The following is a 14,717-nucleotide window of genomic DNA, read 5'->3' as shown; positions in this document are numbered from 1 at the left end:
CACATCCTTCCCCTCGCGATCAGCAGTGCTCCACCGCTCACGGGACGAACGCAGGGCTGAGCGGAGGGAGCGCAGGCAGCACTGTCCTGGTGCCAGGTCCCGCAGCCCTGCCCGATGCAGGAAAGGGAAAGGAACAGCAAGCTGCGGGGGCCAAAGGTGAGGGGGCTACTGCTCCTGCTCCCCTGGTCTCACCCATCCACACTTGGCTCCATCCCACCACAGAACACCACCACAGAACACAAGGCCCAGGTGTGCTTTTTTGTTGGTTTTTATTATTAAATACACCCTAGGAGGCACAGAGGGGGATGAGGACAGAGCCCATCCAGCCTTAGCAAAAAACCAAACCAAAACAAAAAAAACACAACAAACAGTTAAAAAGAAAAAACAACCAAAAAACCCCCAAACAAAAACACTAACAACGCCAGACACACACACACACACACACACACACACACACACACCTCCCCCACTCCAGATTTAGAAACAAACCAACAAATAAAGAACAAAACAAGGAGAAAGTCCCCAGGAAATTCACTGCAAGCAGCAGCCGCCACCTCCCAGCCCAGTGTGATGCCTGGCTGTGGTCCCAGGGCCACCTCCACCCCTTGCCGCTCTCCTCTGGCTCAGATGCCTCGGCCACGGGCTGCACATTCTTTGGGAAGGCAGCAGCAGGGCAGGTAGAGTCCACCCATCTGTCCACGTGGACGTCTGCCTGTCCACATGGCATGGGCCCTCACCGCAGTTGGCACCTCTCTCCCTCTCAGTAAATGACCTCGTAAACCGTAGCTTTCTTGTCCCCTGAGCCAGTCACGATGAACTGGTCATCCGTGGAGACATCGCAGCTAAGGACGGAGGAGGTTTCCTTCGACTGGAGAGAGGGGGGCAGAGGGGTAAGACCAAGAAGCAGCCCCAGAGCAAGGTCCCGGTCACACCCCTTGGGACTTGGGGCCCCAAGTTGGGCCTGGGGATGCTGCAGGGACAAGTTTGTTTATGTGGCTTATTATTGCTAAGAGACGTTTACAGCTAGGTTGTACTGGGCAGTCCCAGCTCTGTGCAACCTCACCCAGAGGAACATCTCCCCACACCCCGACCCCAACAGCTGTGCATGCCCCATACCTGGAAGATGCTGGCTCCGTAGGGTGTCCGCCAGGCGTTCAGCAGGTTGTCCTTCCCTGTGCTCACGAACCACTTCCCTGTGGGAGGGACGGGAGGGACAGAAGGGATGAAGAGCATTGTGTCACCAAACCAGGCCCACCCACTGGACTCCCGCAGCAAATCATGCCCAGGTTGTATAGTACAAGGCGGGGACTGGGAGGCCACATCTCTGCCGTTCCTTAGCCAAGGGGCTGTTTTAAGGAACAGAAAGGGGAGTCCTGGGACGACAGAGCTGATGGTGCAGCCGCAGGTGCTGCTCCAGGAGGGACAGGCACCCCTTCTCTGAGAGATACCATTGGCATCCACACAGGACCAGGCTGGCTACCCAAGCCGGTGCTTGTGCCAGCGCAATGAGCCCTGGGACACGAGGCCAGGAGAGGAGACTGCATCCACGAGCCTCCAGAGGCAGGGGTCCAGGACAGGCGTGCCTACCACACGAGGCAAATTTGAGGGAGAGGACGCAGCTCTCATGGAGGTGCAGCTGGTACTTGTCCGGTTTGGTCACGTGAAGGATCTCCACGTTGCTGCTCTCCATGCCCACCGCCAGCCACTCTCCCGTCGGGCAGTACCCCAGGGAGAAGATCTGGGGGGAAAGACAGGGTCAGGCAGTGGCCTGGCAGGGCCCAGCAGCCCCGTGGTGCTCCCAGCTGGTCCCAGCCCCTACCTGGGAGCTGAAGTCGTGCTGCTGCAGCTGACGCCCCTCCCGCAGGTCCCAGCACCGCACCGTGTTGTCCAGCCCCCCTGTCCACAGCTTGGTGCCGTCATTAGAGATGTCGATGCAGCTGGCACCATCCGTGTGGCCTTGAAACTGCCTGGGAAAGAGGGGGACGGAGAGGGCAAGGGCACGGCCATCAGGGCTGCCAGCACCTGCAGCACAGGGCATGGGCCGGTGCAGCACCCAGCAGTGACGAGTGGGAGGTCCCTGCTGCAAGGACAGGGACTGTCCCACAGCCAGGGTTAGACCACGGGGAGGGGTGGGGATGCCCTGGAGGGGACCAAGTAGTTCCTGGCCCGAGGAGCCCCGAGCAGCCCTGCCCACGCTCCCTCTGCCCTGGGCTCACCTGACCAGGGTCTGGTTCTGCAGGTCCCACACCACGATGTTGCCATCACTGCAGCAGGAGAAGCAGACTTTGGCATCGGGGCTGATGGCCAGGGCGTAGCAGGCAGGGGCAGAGGAGGTGAGCTCGGCCTTGATGCGGGGTGTGGGGGCTGCCAGGTCCCAGATGGAGAGGGTGCTGGCCTCCCCCCCCACAATCAGGCTCCGGCCGTCGGGGAGCAGCTTGCAGGAACGGATGTAGTTGTCACGGTTCTGGGGTGCAGGAGGGAGGACCCCATTAACCCCTTCCCCTCCAGCCCTTCTGCACCCATCCCAGACTGCCTGGTCACCCCAGGGCCAGCAGCTCGTCCTGAGGGCAGGAGCAGCAGCAGCAGGGCAGATCCACAGCCACCCTCCTGGGACAGCAGGGCAGGGGCGGCTCTGCAGCCCACCCCATCCCATGCCCAGAGCAGTTGCCCTGGCCAGCCGCCACAGGAGCCCCTCAGTTTGTTACTGCACTATGAATGGCCTCGGGGACACCCTCGCCCCACCGTGTCCCTGCCCGCAGCTGCCCGACAGACATGACCGGTCCCGGAGGGGACGAGGGGCAGCCAGGGAGGCAGCTCCAACAAGGCTACAACAGCCCACAGCTCTGAGCACTAAAACACCATTTTCCCCCGCTACTGAATTTCTGATGCAGCTTGAAGTTATCATGACTCAGTCATTTCCTTGTTTATGCATCTGTATCTTCAAGGTCAGCACCATCCAGGAATAATATTTGTCAGGCTGCCCAGGCCCCAAGGCCAGCAAGTTGAGGGGAGGACTTGGGTTTGGGCTGTTCAAAGCAGGCACAGGGACTCTGATGCCAGCAGCCCATTTTAAAAAAAAAAAAAAACAAACCTCAAAGAACTCAGGTTAAAAATACTCTCAGGTGACGGCTGTGCCTCCGCTTGGCTCTGGTGAATTGCTGTGGTCTGACAGTCCATTTCATTTATTTTTAAAAGAAATAGAAGTTCTCCCTCCAGCCAGACTCACAGAAGCAAAAGCAGAAATAAGGACAGAGCTGAATCCAAGTGATGCTTCAGCCCATGCGGTTCTGGCCCATAGGAAGTACCTGGCTGGGGGGTTGACACTGGCAAAGGCTTGTCTGAGGGCAGGCGCTGGCAGACAAAGCAGTGCCAATGGGGGGGGGGGCTGGTGGGGTAAAAGTCCCCCAACGGGGCTCAGAACAGATGGGGCAGCACAGGGGAGCACGCTGGCAGCACGGAGAGCCACCATCCCTCCCCAGCAGCACCACACCACCCCCACTTAGAAACGCACACGGAGATGCTCCTCAGTGCACGTCATCGCTTTCAGATGCCCCCTGCACCCCTGAGGTCCCCGATGGGGACCCCAGACCCCATCTTCACCACAGTGCGATGGCACAGCGCAGGGAAACAGGGAAACAAGCCATGCCAGAGCGGCAGCATGCCCCTCCTTACCAAGCAGTCCAGCTGAGCCACAGCTGTCTTGGTGCCCGGCTGCCCCACGTCCCACACCTTCACACAGCCCTTGCCCCCAGTGTAGACGTGTCGTGTGGAGTTGCTGATGGTGACGGCACAAACCACCTCGCCGTGGGTCAGCGTGTGGAGCTGCCGAGCGTGGCGGGGGATGCCAGAGCCGATGAGGGCATCGGGTGGGAAAGGCACCGGCTGCATCTGCCCGTCAGCGCTGACGTGGAAAGAGTAGGCGCTGGAAGAGGACAGATCAGTGAGAACCATCCGAGGATCCCACGTGGAGAGTGGCCGGCGCTGCATCGGACCCAGCGTGCCTGACACGGGCAGCACAGTTTGGAGTCGCAGCCGTGAGCAGAGCGGTGCCTGGCAAAGCCTGGCCAGGCACGTGACAGCCTGCCGCTGCTACGAACGGGTGCCCCCCGCCAAGGCTGTGCTCCTCATCCCTGCTGGCCCCGGCCCGCCCGCGCCTCCCAGCTTAAGCCCTGCAGGACACCTCATCACCTGCCCCCAGCACAGCCCCACTTACGGTTTCCCCGAAGTTCCCACTTGCATGCCAGCCGCCAGCCCTGGGATGCGCATGTGGGGGTGCGGGTCGTAGCCCACCTGGCGGGGACAGCGGGTGAGAGCAGCTCAGGCCCCACAGCCCCCAGGGCCCCGCGGGGAAGAGGCTCACGCACCAGGGGGGAGCGCCCGTAGCTCCCGGCTCCCACGGCGGCGGCAGCCCCGTTGAGCTGCGGGGACATGAGGTGGAGGCTGGCGTAGGCGCCGGTCCCGGCCATGTCCCCGTTAACTGCAGGGTGGGCCATGCCGAAGGCAGCCGAGTAGGGGCTCTGCACTCCCAGTGGGTTCCTCAGGCCCAGGGCTGCCAGGGGAGAGGTGGCATGAGGGGACGGGGCCCAGGGTCCGTCCTCACAGGGGCTGGTGGGACCAGAGCCGCCCGCCCAGGCCCCGGTGAGGCCAAGCTCACCCAGAGGGTCCACAGGGGCCTTGGCAGCAGTGGGGCGAAACTGCTGGGCATTGCTGGAGCCCGGGGCCACGGCGTCGCCCTGGGAGGTGGGGGTGCTGGACTTCAGGCTGGGCGTCCCTGCCTTCTCCACCTGCCAGGAACAGAGGGGGGAGATCTGACAGCCACGCTCCTGCCCTGCCGGGGCATCTCCTCAGGTTCCCCCCCAGTGAGCTGGCCCCTGTTCCTCACCCCTGACAGCAGCCCAGCCCAGCCGGACGGGACACAAGCGGGGATCTAATGGAGCAGGAGCCCTCCCTGTCCCCCAGCATTGCCTTCGCCCCCTGGGTTTGGAGACAGGCAGACCTGTGTCCAGCAGCTCTGCCAGCCAAGCCTGGGCAGCGGGGACGCGAGCACAACCCCCGAGCAAAGCGCCCCGGCTGCCCCACGCAGCACACATACCATGGGCGCGTCCTTGCTCCGAGACGGGGACGTGCTGCTCGAGGAGGCCATGGAGGTCGGGCTGAGCGGTACGGCCTCCTTCCTCCCCAGTGGGGCCTTCTCCACCCCGTTCTCCCGGGATGAGTAGGAGTGGACGCTGTGCGGGGAAGAGGGGTCCTGGGGGGGAGGGAAATCAGCAGGCAGCAGAGCAGGCAGGAGCACGGGGACGTCTCGGGCCACGGTGAGCTGGTGGCTCGAGGGAGGGTGAGGGTGGGAGCCCGGTTCCAGGGGCTCATCACTGCCATCAGCGAGGGCCAGGGAGCATGACTCGGGGTCCCACCGCCACCTCCCCATGCTGCCCACCTCCACCTGTAACAGCCTGTTAGCCCCCCGCTCGGGCAGAGGGACAGTCAGCGCACGCCGACCCCAGCCCCCAGCACACTGACCTCATCCACCACCAAGTTGTCTTCACTTTTGTCCGCATCGCTGCCCTGAAACGCAGAGGACAGCTGGAGCCAAAGGGGCTGAGGCCACCCTTGCTCCCGCCTGAGAAGTGCCGGAGGTGCAAGCAGCTCCGCTCACCGCCCCGCAAGAGGGTACAGGGATGCCCCAAGCCCCCCAGCCACCTTCCCCGTGCTCACATAGTCTGTAACAAAGTCCTTCTCTTCCACCTTCCTCTTCTTGCTGCTGCTCAGGTACTCGGAGATGGCTCGTGCCCGCTCCCCGTTGGGCAGCGCCAGGGAGCTCTGGGGTGGGGGGATGCAGCGTTAGGGGCTGCGAGCCGCTGCGCCCAGCTCCCAGGACAGGCAGCACCAACACAGGGCTGCGGCCGGCTCCTGGGGCATGGAGGGCCCCAGCGTAGCCCCCCGTGCTGCCAGCTCGGGCTTCGGCTCCTGCCAAAGGAGCGAGGAGGGGGACGCTGCTTGGGGGGACGGCATGGTTTGCCCACATGACATGGGGAAGGGGTCCCCACGGGGAGAGCGCCCACCCGCTCTCACCCGCATGGCTGTGCTGGCAGCGGGGCCTCAGCCGGGGAGCAGGACCCGAGGACCTGTCCCCCATGCAGCTGCCCGCTCCCGGGGTCCGGCCGGAGCCTGCGCAGCCAGAGGGAAACGGTGCAAGAGAAGGAAAAGGCACTTACGGGGCCGGGGTCTCGCTCTGTCGCCGTGGCAACGCGGAGCAGCAGGAGAAGGAGGGAAGGAGGGACACGCTGTGCCACTGCTGAGAGCCCCCCGGGAAAGCCGCCCACTCCTCCCGCAGGTGCCAGGGCACTCATGGCAGGGCCGAGCCAGCGCCACAGCAGCAGGGTGGTCCCGGGCCCCCACAGGGGTGACACCTCCCCAGCCCACCCCACTGCCCTCCCAGGAGGTGCTGCTCGGTGGGGGACGTTCCCCACCCAAACCCCTCCCAGCCGGGAAGCCACCCGCTCCGCCAGCCTGGTCGGGAGCCCTGAGGCACCGACAAGCTGCCCCCCACCCAGCCCTGGCCCCCATCCCAGGGCAGTGCCCAAGCGGGAAGGGCACGGGAAGCAGAGGCAGCCCCGGGGCCCAGCACCACCCCGTTCCCAGGCTTGCCTGCTGCCAGGAGGGTCACGCCAGACCCACCCTGGCTCCTGTCCCCCCACGCTCACCCCTGGGCTCCATGTCGTGGACTCCTCGGTCGTCCTTGGCGAGGAGCTGGGCCTGGGCTCCCAGTGCCCCCGAGAGCGCCAGCAGCCCCGAGGCGCTGCCGATGCCTGCGAGGCCAGTGGGCTGCATCCCGGAGGGGTGCGGGGTCAGCGGGATGGGGGGAGCATGGTGCGAGAGGTGCTGGGTCTGGAGCTGGTGCTGGAGAGGAGCAGGAGAGAGCAGAGCCGAAGGGCTGTGTCAGGACAGGCACCAGGCAGGGAGGGGGAAGAGGCTGCTCCTCCCCACCGGCAGCCCTGGGTCAGCCAGGGGATGGGGCGTGGGGGCAGGAGGGGCAGGGCACGCTCCCAAGGTGCCCCCATCCAAGCTGCGGGGGCCACCATGTCCCTCCCACTGCCTCTTCCCACCCTGTGACAGGAGCTACTGGGACAGATTGGGGATCCTACGCGTATCCATACGGATGGGGGACCCTAACCATATCCATACCACCATACCACTGCAGTCTTTAGGGAATAACTGAGGTGTGGGGATGATGGCGACCTCCCCCTCCACCCAGACCACAGGGCATCAGGACACAGCGACACACACCAGCCATCACCCCCCCACCCTGCTTTGACATGGCTGCAGCAGCATCTCCTCCACCCCGAGTACTGCTGGCAGCCGCCCGAACCAGCCTGGCTTGCCCCCCTCCGCCCCTTCCCAACTCAGCCACAGGTGGGAGAAGGCAATGGGGGCAGGGGGCTGCAGCCGACCCCCGCGTGCTCGGGGCAGGACGAGTCTCCAGCCCAGGGAGGCACCGTTGCCTGCGGGAGCCCAGCACCCCCAGCCGGGGGGCGGCGGGAAGGGGTGGGCAGAGGGTTGACGTACCCCGATTGCCGCGTTCAGGTCGGTCATAGTCACCTGCTTCGCACGCTCCACAGCCTGGACCACCTGCTGCTGGTGCTGCAGGGAGAGAAGAGCGTGTCAGCACCGGGCAATGCCCCCGCCGACTCCTGTGGCGAGCAGGGCTGCGGCAGCCTCATTTCTTCAGGGGATGGGGCAAAGCCAGCCCCCCCTGCCTGGCCCAAAGCGCAGGGCCTGGGTCCCCAAGCAGGAATGCTCCCTGTGCCCCAAAGGAGCTCTGCGTGGCCGGTCAGGGCCCGAGGGCTCACCCACCTCCTGAGACAGGAACGGGATGAGCTGGGCGCAGATCACGTTGAGCCGCTTTGCGATCTCCGTCTGGCAGCAAAAGAAAGGCAGTGCCCATCAGGGCAAGGGGCAGAGCTGCCCCCACGCCACAGGAGACCCCTCCTGCCAAGGGTACTCCCCAGGCAGGCAGACACCCCCTCCCCATCACCACCCAGCAGCCACAGGGGGCTGGTGCTTGGCCCCAAGAGCTGCTGCTCAGCACCAAGGAGCAGAAACACCCCATGGGAGGACCAGGAAAGCTCTCCTTCCTAACGCCCCCCCTCCAAAAACATGAGCTCAGCATCCTCCACCCCCACCCCGAGAGACCTGGGATGGCTTCTGCCTCCTCCCCGCCAGGGACACGGAGCCTCATGGCCCATGCCACCAAGGGCTACCCCCCAGCAAGCCCCCAGCCCCACGGGTCAGGGCCCCGGCCCCAGCAGGCTACCCTCTGCACAGCCTCCTGCCGGCACCACAACCGCTAATTGCCGCTCTCCGGGCCTGCAGGAAGCCCTGGAGAGGTGCTCTCCTTACAGCTGCTGTTTTTCTGCAACACTTGAGTGCCACAGGCAATCAGGAGCACCGAGCGCGGGAGCAGCGTGGGGAGGGAGAGTGGCAGCATGCCGTGCCATGCTGTGCTCCCATCGCACCCCACAGCCAGGGCATGGCCCCTGCCAGCCCCACACTGCATGTCCTGGGCTGGGGGGCGAGCACAGACATTAAGCTGTCCCAGGTCCCACAGACACATCCGTGGGGAGAACCCTCAGGAGCTGCAGGGTCAGGCCCCTGCCCCAAGCACCAGTGGGTGACAGAGGGAGAGCAGACACGGCTTGAGACAACAGCAGAGACGCCCACACTGCTCCTCATCCCCAGAGCCGGGGATCCCACCCCACCTCAGCAGTGGAGAGGGGGCAGAGATCAGCAGCTGTCCCTAAACCCAGGCATCCTCCACTCCTGGACAGGCAGGGGATGCCCCGGGCATGGGGCTCCAGGTAAGGTGCTGTCCCAAGCTCCAGGGAGCTCCCTGCCCACACCGGTGGGGAGGATGAAAGCATTATGGAGCCAGCACAGAGCTGAACCCAGAGCCTCTTGTCAGCCCCAGGAGAAGACCAGAGGCTGAAGGGCCCCAACAGCCAAGGACGGAGCTGACCCCTGGATCTCCCCGCCAGGACCTCGGGCACTTCTCCTGTGCCCGGCTGGCACAGGTGCCACAGTGCCAGGGCAAGGGGCCGCAGCGCTGCCCAGCCGGTGTGGGGACACAGACCCAGGGACACTCCGTGCCGCCCTCCCGAGCAGCCACCGACCCGTTTTTGCCAGACCCACAGAGAGCAGAAACAATCTGGCACCCGCCCTCGCTTCCCCTTCCGAGGGAGGAAAAAAAAAAAAGAGAAAGAAAAGAAAGAAGCGGGGGGAGCAAGGAGATTTGGCAGCCGGCAGTTCTGGGAAGGATTTAGCTGTCTCCCGGGGCCGGCAGTGATGGATTCTCTTCCCTAATGCACTGATGGGCAGCAGCTCCTTGGGGAGAGCTGCCTCCAATTCACTCGCACTCGTTAATGTGCAATTTACTGGCACTTTAACGCTCTCAGCATGAAAAATGATCGTGCTGTTTGCAGCCCCCCCAGCCACCAGCACCGTCACCTCCCCTCTGGCTCGCGGTGAGCAAGTCCAAGGCCAGGCAGATTCGGGGAGGTGGTTTTATAAAAAGCTACAGGCCCCTTCCATGCCAAAAACAAAACAACAATAAAAAATTAACGTCTCCTGCTCGTTCCTGTCTTGAGCCTCCCCTGCCGAGCCTGTGGCTGCCTGGAGAGCTGCACCACCACAGCCAACCCCCCAGCCCCATCTCCCTCCAAACAAACCCAGGGCAAAACCGCCCCGTGCCTCGGCCCTTGCCAGGGGCAGCGCTGCGGGAGCCGGGCGCCCAGGGAGCCTCTGGGGGATGCCGGGTGGGCGCAGCGGGGATGGAGGCAGCACCACACCAAGGCGCTACCCTGCCTTCGCCAGCAGCGATGGGACAAGCGCTTCCTTGGGGGTCCTGGGGCAGCTGAGAGTGCTCAGGACCTCTGCCCGTGCCCATGCGCAGCACCGGATTTGGGGGAATTGGAGGAGAGACGGCGACCCGATCTCCCCGCAGTGGCGATAACCCGCGGCTCCCGCACAGGCGGTTCCCATTTTTCACACAATGGCCGCTGGCTGTCAGAGCAGACTTACGGGCCCTTGTTAAAAGTGCAGACAGCTTGCTGGCAGGCGGCCAGCAGCACCTGGGACCGGCAGAAAACACAAGCCTGCGAGGGCCAGGGGAGAACCGGCAGCCAGATGAGAGGAGGATGCAGCCCTCCAGGGAGGGGGCACCGGGCCGGGCGGACCCTCGGCATCGCCCCTCGCAAGGGCGGCTTCACACCTCCTTGTCGGCTGGCTTTGCATGGCAGGGATAGCAGCACAGGGCAGGGCACACCGCAGGAAATGACGAGAGCGGCAGAAACACCCACCCGGCGGGCGCAAAGCTGGCAAGAGTGGCCGTCAACCTGCCCTGTGCCAGGGGCCGGCACCCCCGCACCACCCGCCCAAGCCGGCTCTCGCGCAACAGTTGGTGGAGGCGGTGGCAGGGCACAGGGCGGGAAGGAAGGAGGCCGTGGCTGCAGCGGGCCTTGCCAGGCTCCTCCACAGCCTCTTTAAAAATAGATGAGAAGAAACCTTCTGTCTCAGAGCAGCTGGTGACCTGGAGTGCGGCGCAGCGGGAGGAAAGGACGGATGGGGAGGCAGCGAGGGGGGATGTGCAGCCCGGAGCCCTCGGGGAGCCCACCCTCCACCCACGCCCCAGCCCCCTCCTCCCCACCTCAGGATGCTCCTCAGCCCCGGCCCCCAGGTGAGCTGTCCCCGGGGCCCACTGGCACTGCACAGTTGCAAAGACAGCAAGCCAGAGCTCGTCACCCTGCCATGACGCTGCAGCACCCCTTGCCCTGTGGGAGCCGGTCTCCAAGCAGCCGCTCACACCCGGCACGAGCAGCCGTGCAAGCACAAGTCCTCCACTGCCGCTCTCTCCCCACTGCAACAAGCGCATCACAACCCAGCCGGGAACACGCTCCCTGAACCCAGCGAGCAAATGGCAGCTCACACTGGAGCACACATGCATGTGCAGAGAGCTGAGGAGACAGGCCAAGGCTGGGATGCAGAGCGGGGCAGAGCTCCCAAAGCACAGAGAAGGGAACGTGTCCCCCACAAGCACAGCCTTCCCTGGGCTATGGCAGGGAGTGACCTCCCACACTTCCCATGGGAAGGGACAACCCTGAAGGGCCCGGATGGCGAGGCAGGGACAGGGGACCAGGGACAGGGGAGCCGGGACAACGCTCCCGTCCCACCCAGACTCACCTGTTTGTGCATCTCGATGTTCAGGCCGTAAGACATCTCGTAGTACTGCAAGGGAGAGAAGGCAGCATCAGCATGGCTGGGGAGCCCAGGGGTACTCGCAATCAGAAAGTCCTCTCCGGCGCTGGTGTGCGGGGTGAGCCTGGCCACAAACGCCTGTGCTGTGGCCAGGTCAGGAGAACACGGTCCCCAGCTCCTCGCCTGGGAGCAGAGGTCTCTCCGGCACACGGCCGCAGCCTGCAGAATGGACACGATTCTCCCAGGGCTCCCGCTTGCTGCCCATGGGAGAGGAGACAACCTGGACAGGAGCAGCTTTGCCACCACCCCACCACCACAAGCTGCAGCAGCAAGCCCTGCTCAAACACCATGGCTCGTTTCAGGGGAAAAACGGACAATAACAGCCACAGGAACCAGATCTCAGGGCCTGGCCACAGAACCCAAATGCAAGGGAAAGCCAAAGCACCCCAGGGCTGTGTGTCTTTTGTTGGTTCAGAAGAGACACCCCTCACCACCCTCCTCCTTTCAGGTGGAGCTCACTAACCATGACATAATGACGCTGGATTTCTGTTTTTTCTGTTGCCAGCTTTTCACATTCTAACTTCAAGCTGTAAAAATAAAGAGAAGAAAGAGAGAAGGAGGAAGAGAGAGAGAGAGACCCCCTGTTCCCCCCACAGACAAGATCTCCCGGGCTGGACAGAGCACAAGCCCTCCCAGCGCACCACGTGCGTCAGCTTCCTGCTCTCAGATTCAATCCCATCTCCCAGCACAAGCCAAGAAAACCACCTGAAAGAGGGTGGGAAGGGGCTGATAGAGAGATGGACAGCAAAGGGATCCAGGCATCAGGGAGCAATCTGCACAGAGTTTTAACCCCCTCCTCAGCATCTGCTTCCCAAATGGAGCGAGCTGCAAAGCCGAGCTGCATTTCAAACCTTGCTCTGCCCAGCACCGTGCAGGGAAGGGGAGGTGATCCTGGCCAGCAGCAGGGGGGATCAGAGGGACTCCAGGTCTGCTAAGTGACGGCTCCAGCTCAGCCCAGAAGCCAGGCCCTGGAAGCCAGCACCCTCATCCTGGGGCTTTTGGCAGGAGGAGGGCGAGTTTTCCCCTCCAACAGTGCCGTTTCAGGCTCCCAAGGTGGTGTTTGGCACAGCCATCTCCAGATGGACCAGTGCCTGCAGCAGCATGGGACGGCACTTCACACCAGCCTGCACTGATGCCCAGTGCCGAGGGGGAGCCCACCACTCGCCAGCGCCAGTTAAGTGCCCAGTGCCTTGCTGGCACGCGAGTTCTGGCAGCTTCTCACCTGTGGTATTGGTTCTGCAGGAACTGGAATTCCTCCTTGATGCGGTCCAAGGTCTCTGGGTAAGTCAGCTTGAGGGACTGGGGGGTGCTGGGGATGGCGCTGGCAGCGACAGCGGCTCCTGAGGCAGCAGAGGGTGCCTGGAGATGGGCCTAGGCAGAGGAGGGGACCCCCGGGTCACTGCCACTGGCCCAGCGAGCCCCACGAGTCCCCCGGGGGTTTCCTGCGCCCAGGGAAGAGGCTACGAGCACGTCTGGGAGAGTGGCAAAGGAGAAGGAGGCAGAAGGAGTTATTGCAGAGGAAACTGGTCACAGCCAGGCACCAAGGGCAATCGTTCTCCACCTTTTCAGCATCAGTTCAGCCACTCAGCCAGAAGAAAAGGATTAACAACCACGGGTGGCACAGAGCGTGCAGCCTGCGCAGGCAGAATATGCAACCCCCCCAGCCCTCCGGCCCAGCCCCGGCAGCAGGGGTCTGTCCTCGCCCGCGTGCCACGCGGCAGAGCTTCCCGCCCGCTCGCCACCGGTCCCACGGTCACACCCTGACTGCGCTCCAGCTTCCAGTGTGTCTTAAACCCCAAATCCCTGCAGCTCTGGGGCTCAGCATCGGTTTGGGGAGAGCCTCAACAGCACTCCTGAGCGCGTTACATGCCATCAGCACAACTTTCCAGGCCAAGGCTGAAACCGCCCCCCGCCGCGGGGCGAGGCAGGCAGAGAGCTCGGTTTGGGGGTGCAGGCCCTGCCATGGGCCAGGCCAGCACGGATGCCACAGCACCACGTGCTTGCCCGTGGCCCACAGGGGACGAGGCCGAGCCATGGGCTCACCGGGGGCCGGTTCTGCGGGAACATCTTTGGCACCGGACAGGCCCGGGATCCCTCTCGCCGCTCCAGGCCCTGATGCAGGCTCAGGACGGGGGCCTGGGGACACTTCCCAGCTCCGGATAAGGCCCTGGGAGAGAGACAGGCAGTCACGGCCCCGGCCGGGGCGTGGGGCCCCGCGGGAGCCACAGCGGAGAAAGGCAGAGCCCCGGGGCACCGGCCCCGCCCGCAGCTCCCCCGCGGCCGCCGAGACCCGGCAGCCCCGCACCGCGCGCCCCGGCCCAGCCGCTCCCCATCCCCGCGGGGACCGGGGGGCCCCCGGTCTCCTTCCGGGCACTGAGGGACCCGCCTGCCGCAGGACCCCCGCCAGCTGCCCGCCCCCAGCGCGGGCTCCACCGCCCCCGGCCCCGCCGCTGGCACGGCCCGGGCCCGCACCCCCCGCGCCGCGCAGACAATGGCCCCGCCGCCGCCCGCAGCAGGTACGGCCGCGGGGAGGGACCGGCCTCGCCGCCGCCCCAGCCCCGACCGGGGCCGGACCCCGCCCGGCGGGAGTCCCGGAGCGGGCCGGGACCGGCGCGGCGGAGACCGAACCGAACCGGACCGGCGCGGCGCGGGACGGGACGGGACGGGACTCACCGCGCTGCTGGCCCTGGCCCTGGCCCCGGCCCCGGCCCCGGGCGCGCGCCCCTGCGGCGGGGCGGGCCGAGCCGAGCCGAGCCGAGCCGAGCCGAGCCGAGCCGCACCGGGCCGGCGCCCCCTCCCGCCCCGCCCCGCCCCGCCCCGCCCGGCCGGGCCCGGCGCCCCCGCCCCGCCCGCCGCGGCAGCCGCTCTGCGGAGCGCGATCAATGAACGAGCGCCAGCGCCAGCTCCACGTGGGGCCTGGCCCGTGCGGGCGAGCGCCCCGGCCGCCAGCCAATGGGAGCGCCGCGGGAGCGGCCCGCCCCCACGTGGGGCGCGTGGACCTGCCTTCCCATTGGCCAGCCGGCCCGGCCGCCGCGGAAGGTGTCAATCTGGGGAGGCCGAGCAGCCGAAGGAGAGGCGGCGCGGGCGGGCAGCGGGGATTAACCCGTGCAGTGCCGGGCGGGGCGGGGGGGGGGCACCGGGCGGGCGGCCACGGCGGGGGCTGCCCCCAGGCCGTCCCGGCCCCGCTGCCGGCGCGCGGGACTCCTGGGCGGCGGGGCACGGCCCCTTCCCAGCCCCGCGGCGGGCCCCCCCCCCCGGCACCGCAGCTTCGCCCCCAAAACCGCGAGGTTTGCACCGAAGACCCCGCGCCACCCGCCCTGCCAGCACCCCTTCCCGGGCAGGCAGCCCCCCGGGTTTTGGGCTTTTTTCCAATGAAAGCTAAACACAAGAAGTCGTTGCCCCCCCCCCCT

At 65.5% G+C, this 14,717-nt stretch overlaps 1 protein-coding gene across 9 annotated transcripts; it reads right to left on the bottom strand.

The window, feature by feature from the left end:
• Positions 1–470: 470 nt before the first annotated feature.
• LOC142420335 (transducin-like enhancer protein 1) lies at positions 471–14,126 on the bottom strand. 9 transcript variants are annotated; one of them, XM_075524163.1, is made up of 22 exons: positions 13,981–14,126; positions 13,351–13,474; positions 12,530–12,678; positions 12,159–12,238; positions 11,771–11,834; positions 11,233–11,277; positions 7,852–7,914; positions 7,564–7,638; positions 6,702–6,897; positions 6,213–6,229; positions 5,713–5,817; positions 5,518–5,562; positions 5,093–5,248; positions 4,655–4,784; positions 4,365–4,549; positions 4,214–4,290; positions 3,673–3,922; positions 2,217–2,464; positions 1,820–1,967; positions 1,588–1,738; positions 1,117–1,193; positions 471–868 (listed from the first exon to the last, which is right to left on the bottom strand). In XM_075524163.1, the coding sequence occupies exons 5-22, from the start codon at positions 11,771–11,773 to the stop codon at positions 761–763; spliced, it is 2,079 nt and encodes a 692-aa protein (XP_075380278.1). In that variant the 5' UTR covers positions 11,774–11,834; positions 12,159–12,238; positions 12,530–12,678; positions 13,351–13,474; positions 13,981–14,126; the 3' UTR covers positions 471–760. The 9 variants fall into 9 exon arrangements, with proteins under 9 accessions (XP_075380278.1, XP_075380279.1, XP_075380281.1 ...); XM_075524164.1 differs by having other exon boundaries at positions 12,159–12,235; XM_075524166.1 differs by lacking the exon at positions 12,159–12,238.
• Positions 14,127–14,717: the final 591 nt, after the last annotated feature.

Source organism: Mycteria americana, chromosome 24 (assembly GCF_035582795.1).
Source record: "Mycteria americana isolate JAX WOST 10 ecotype Jacksonville Zoo and Gardens chromosome 24, USCA_MyAme_1.0, whole genome shotgun sequence".
NCBI lineage: Eukaryota > Metazoa > Chordata > Aves > Ciconiiformes > Ciconiidae > Mycteria > Mycteria americana.
Note: the sequence above shows the minus strand (reverse complement) of the source record. Positions and strands in the feature narration are given on the sequence as shown.

Excerpts from the sequence above, each read along its gene's own strand:
- LOC142420335 (XM_075524162.1), bottom strand. The coding sequence starts at position 13,374 with ATGTTCCCGCAGAACCGGCCCCCG. Across the intron at positions 1,968-2,216 it reads CAGAACCAGACCCTGGTCAG|GCAGTTTCAAGGCCACACGG; the intron begins GTGAGCCCAGGG and ends CCTCTTTCCCAG. Across the intron at positions 1,739-1,819 it reads AGCACGACTTCAGCTCCCAG|ATCTTCTCCCTGGGGTACTG; the intron begins GTAGGGGCTGGG and ends CTTTCCCCCCAG.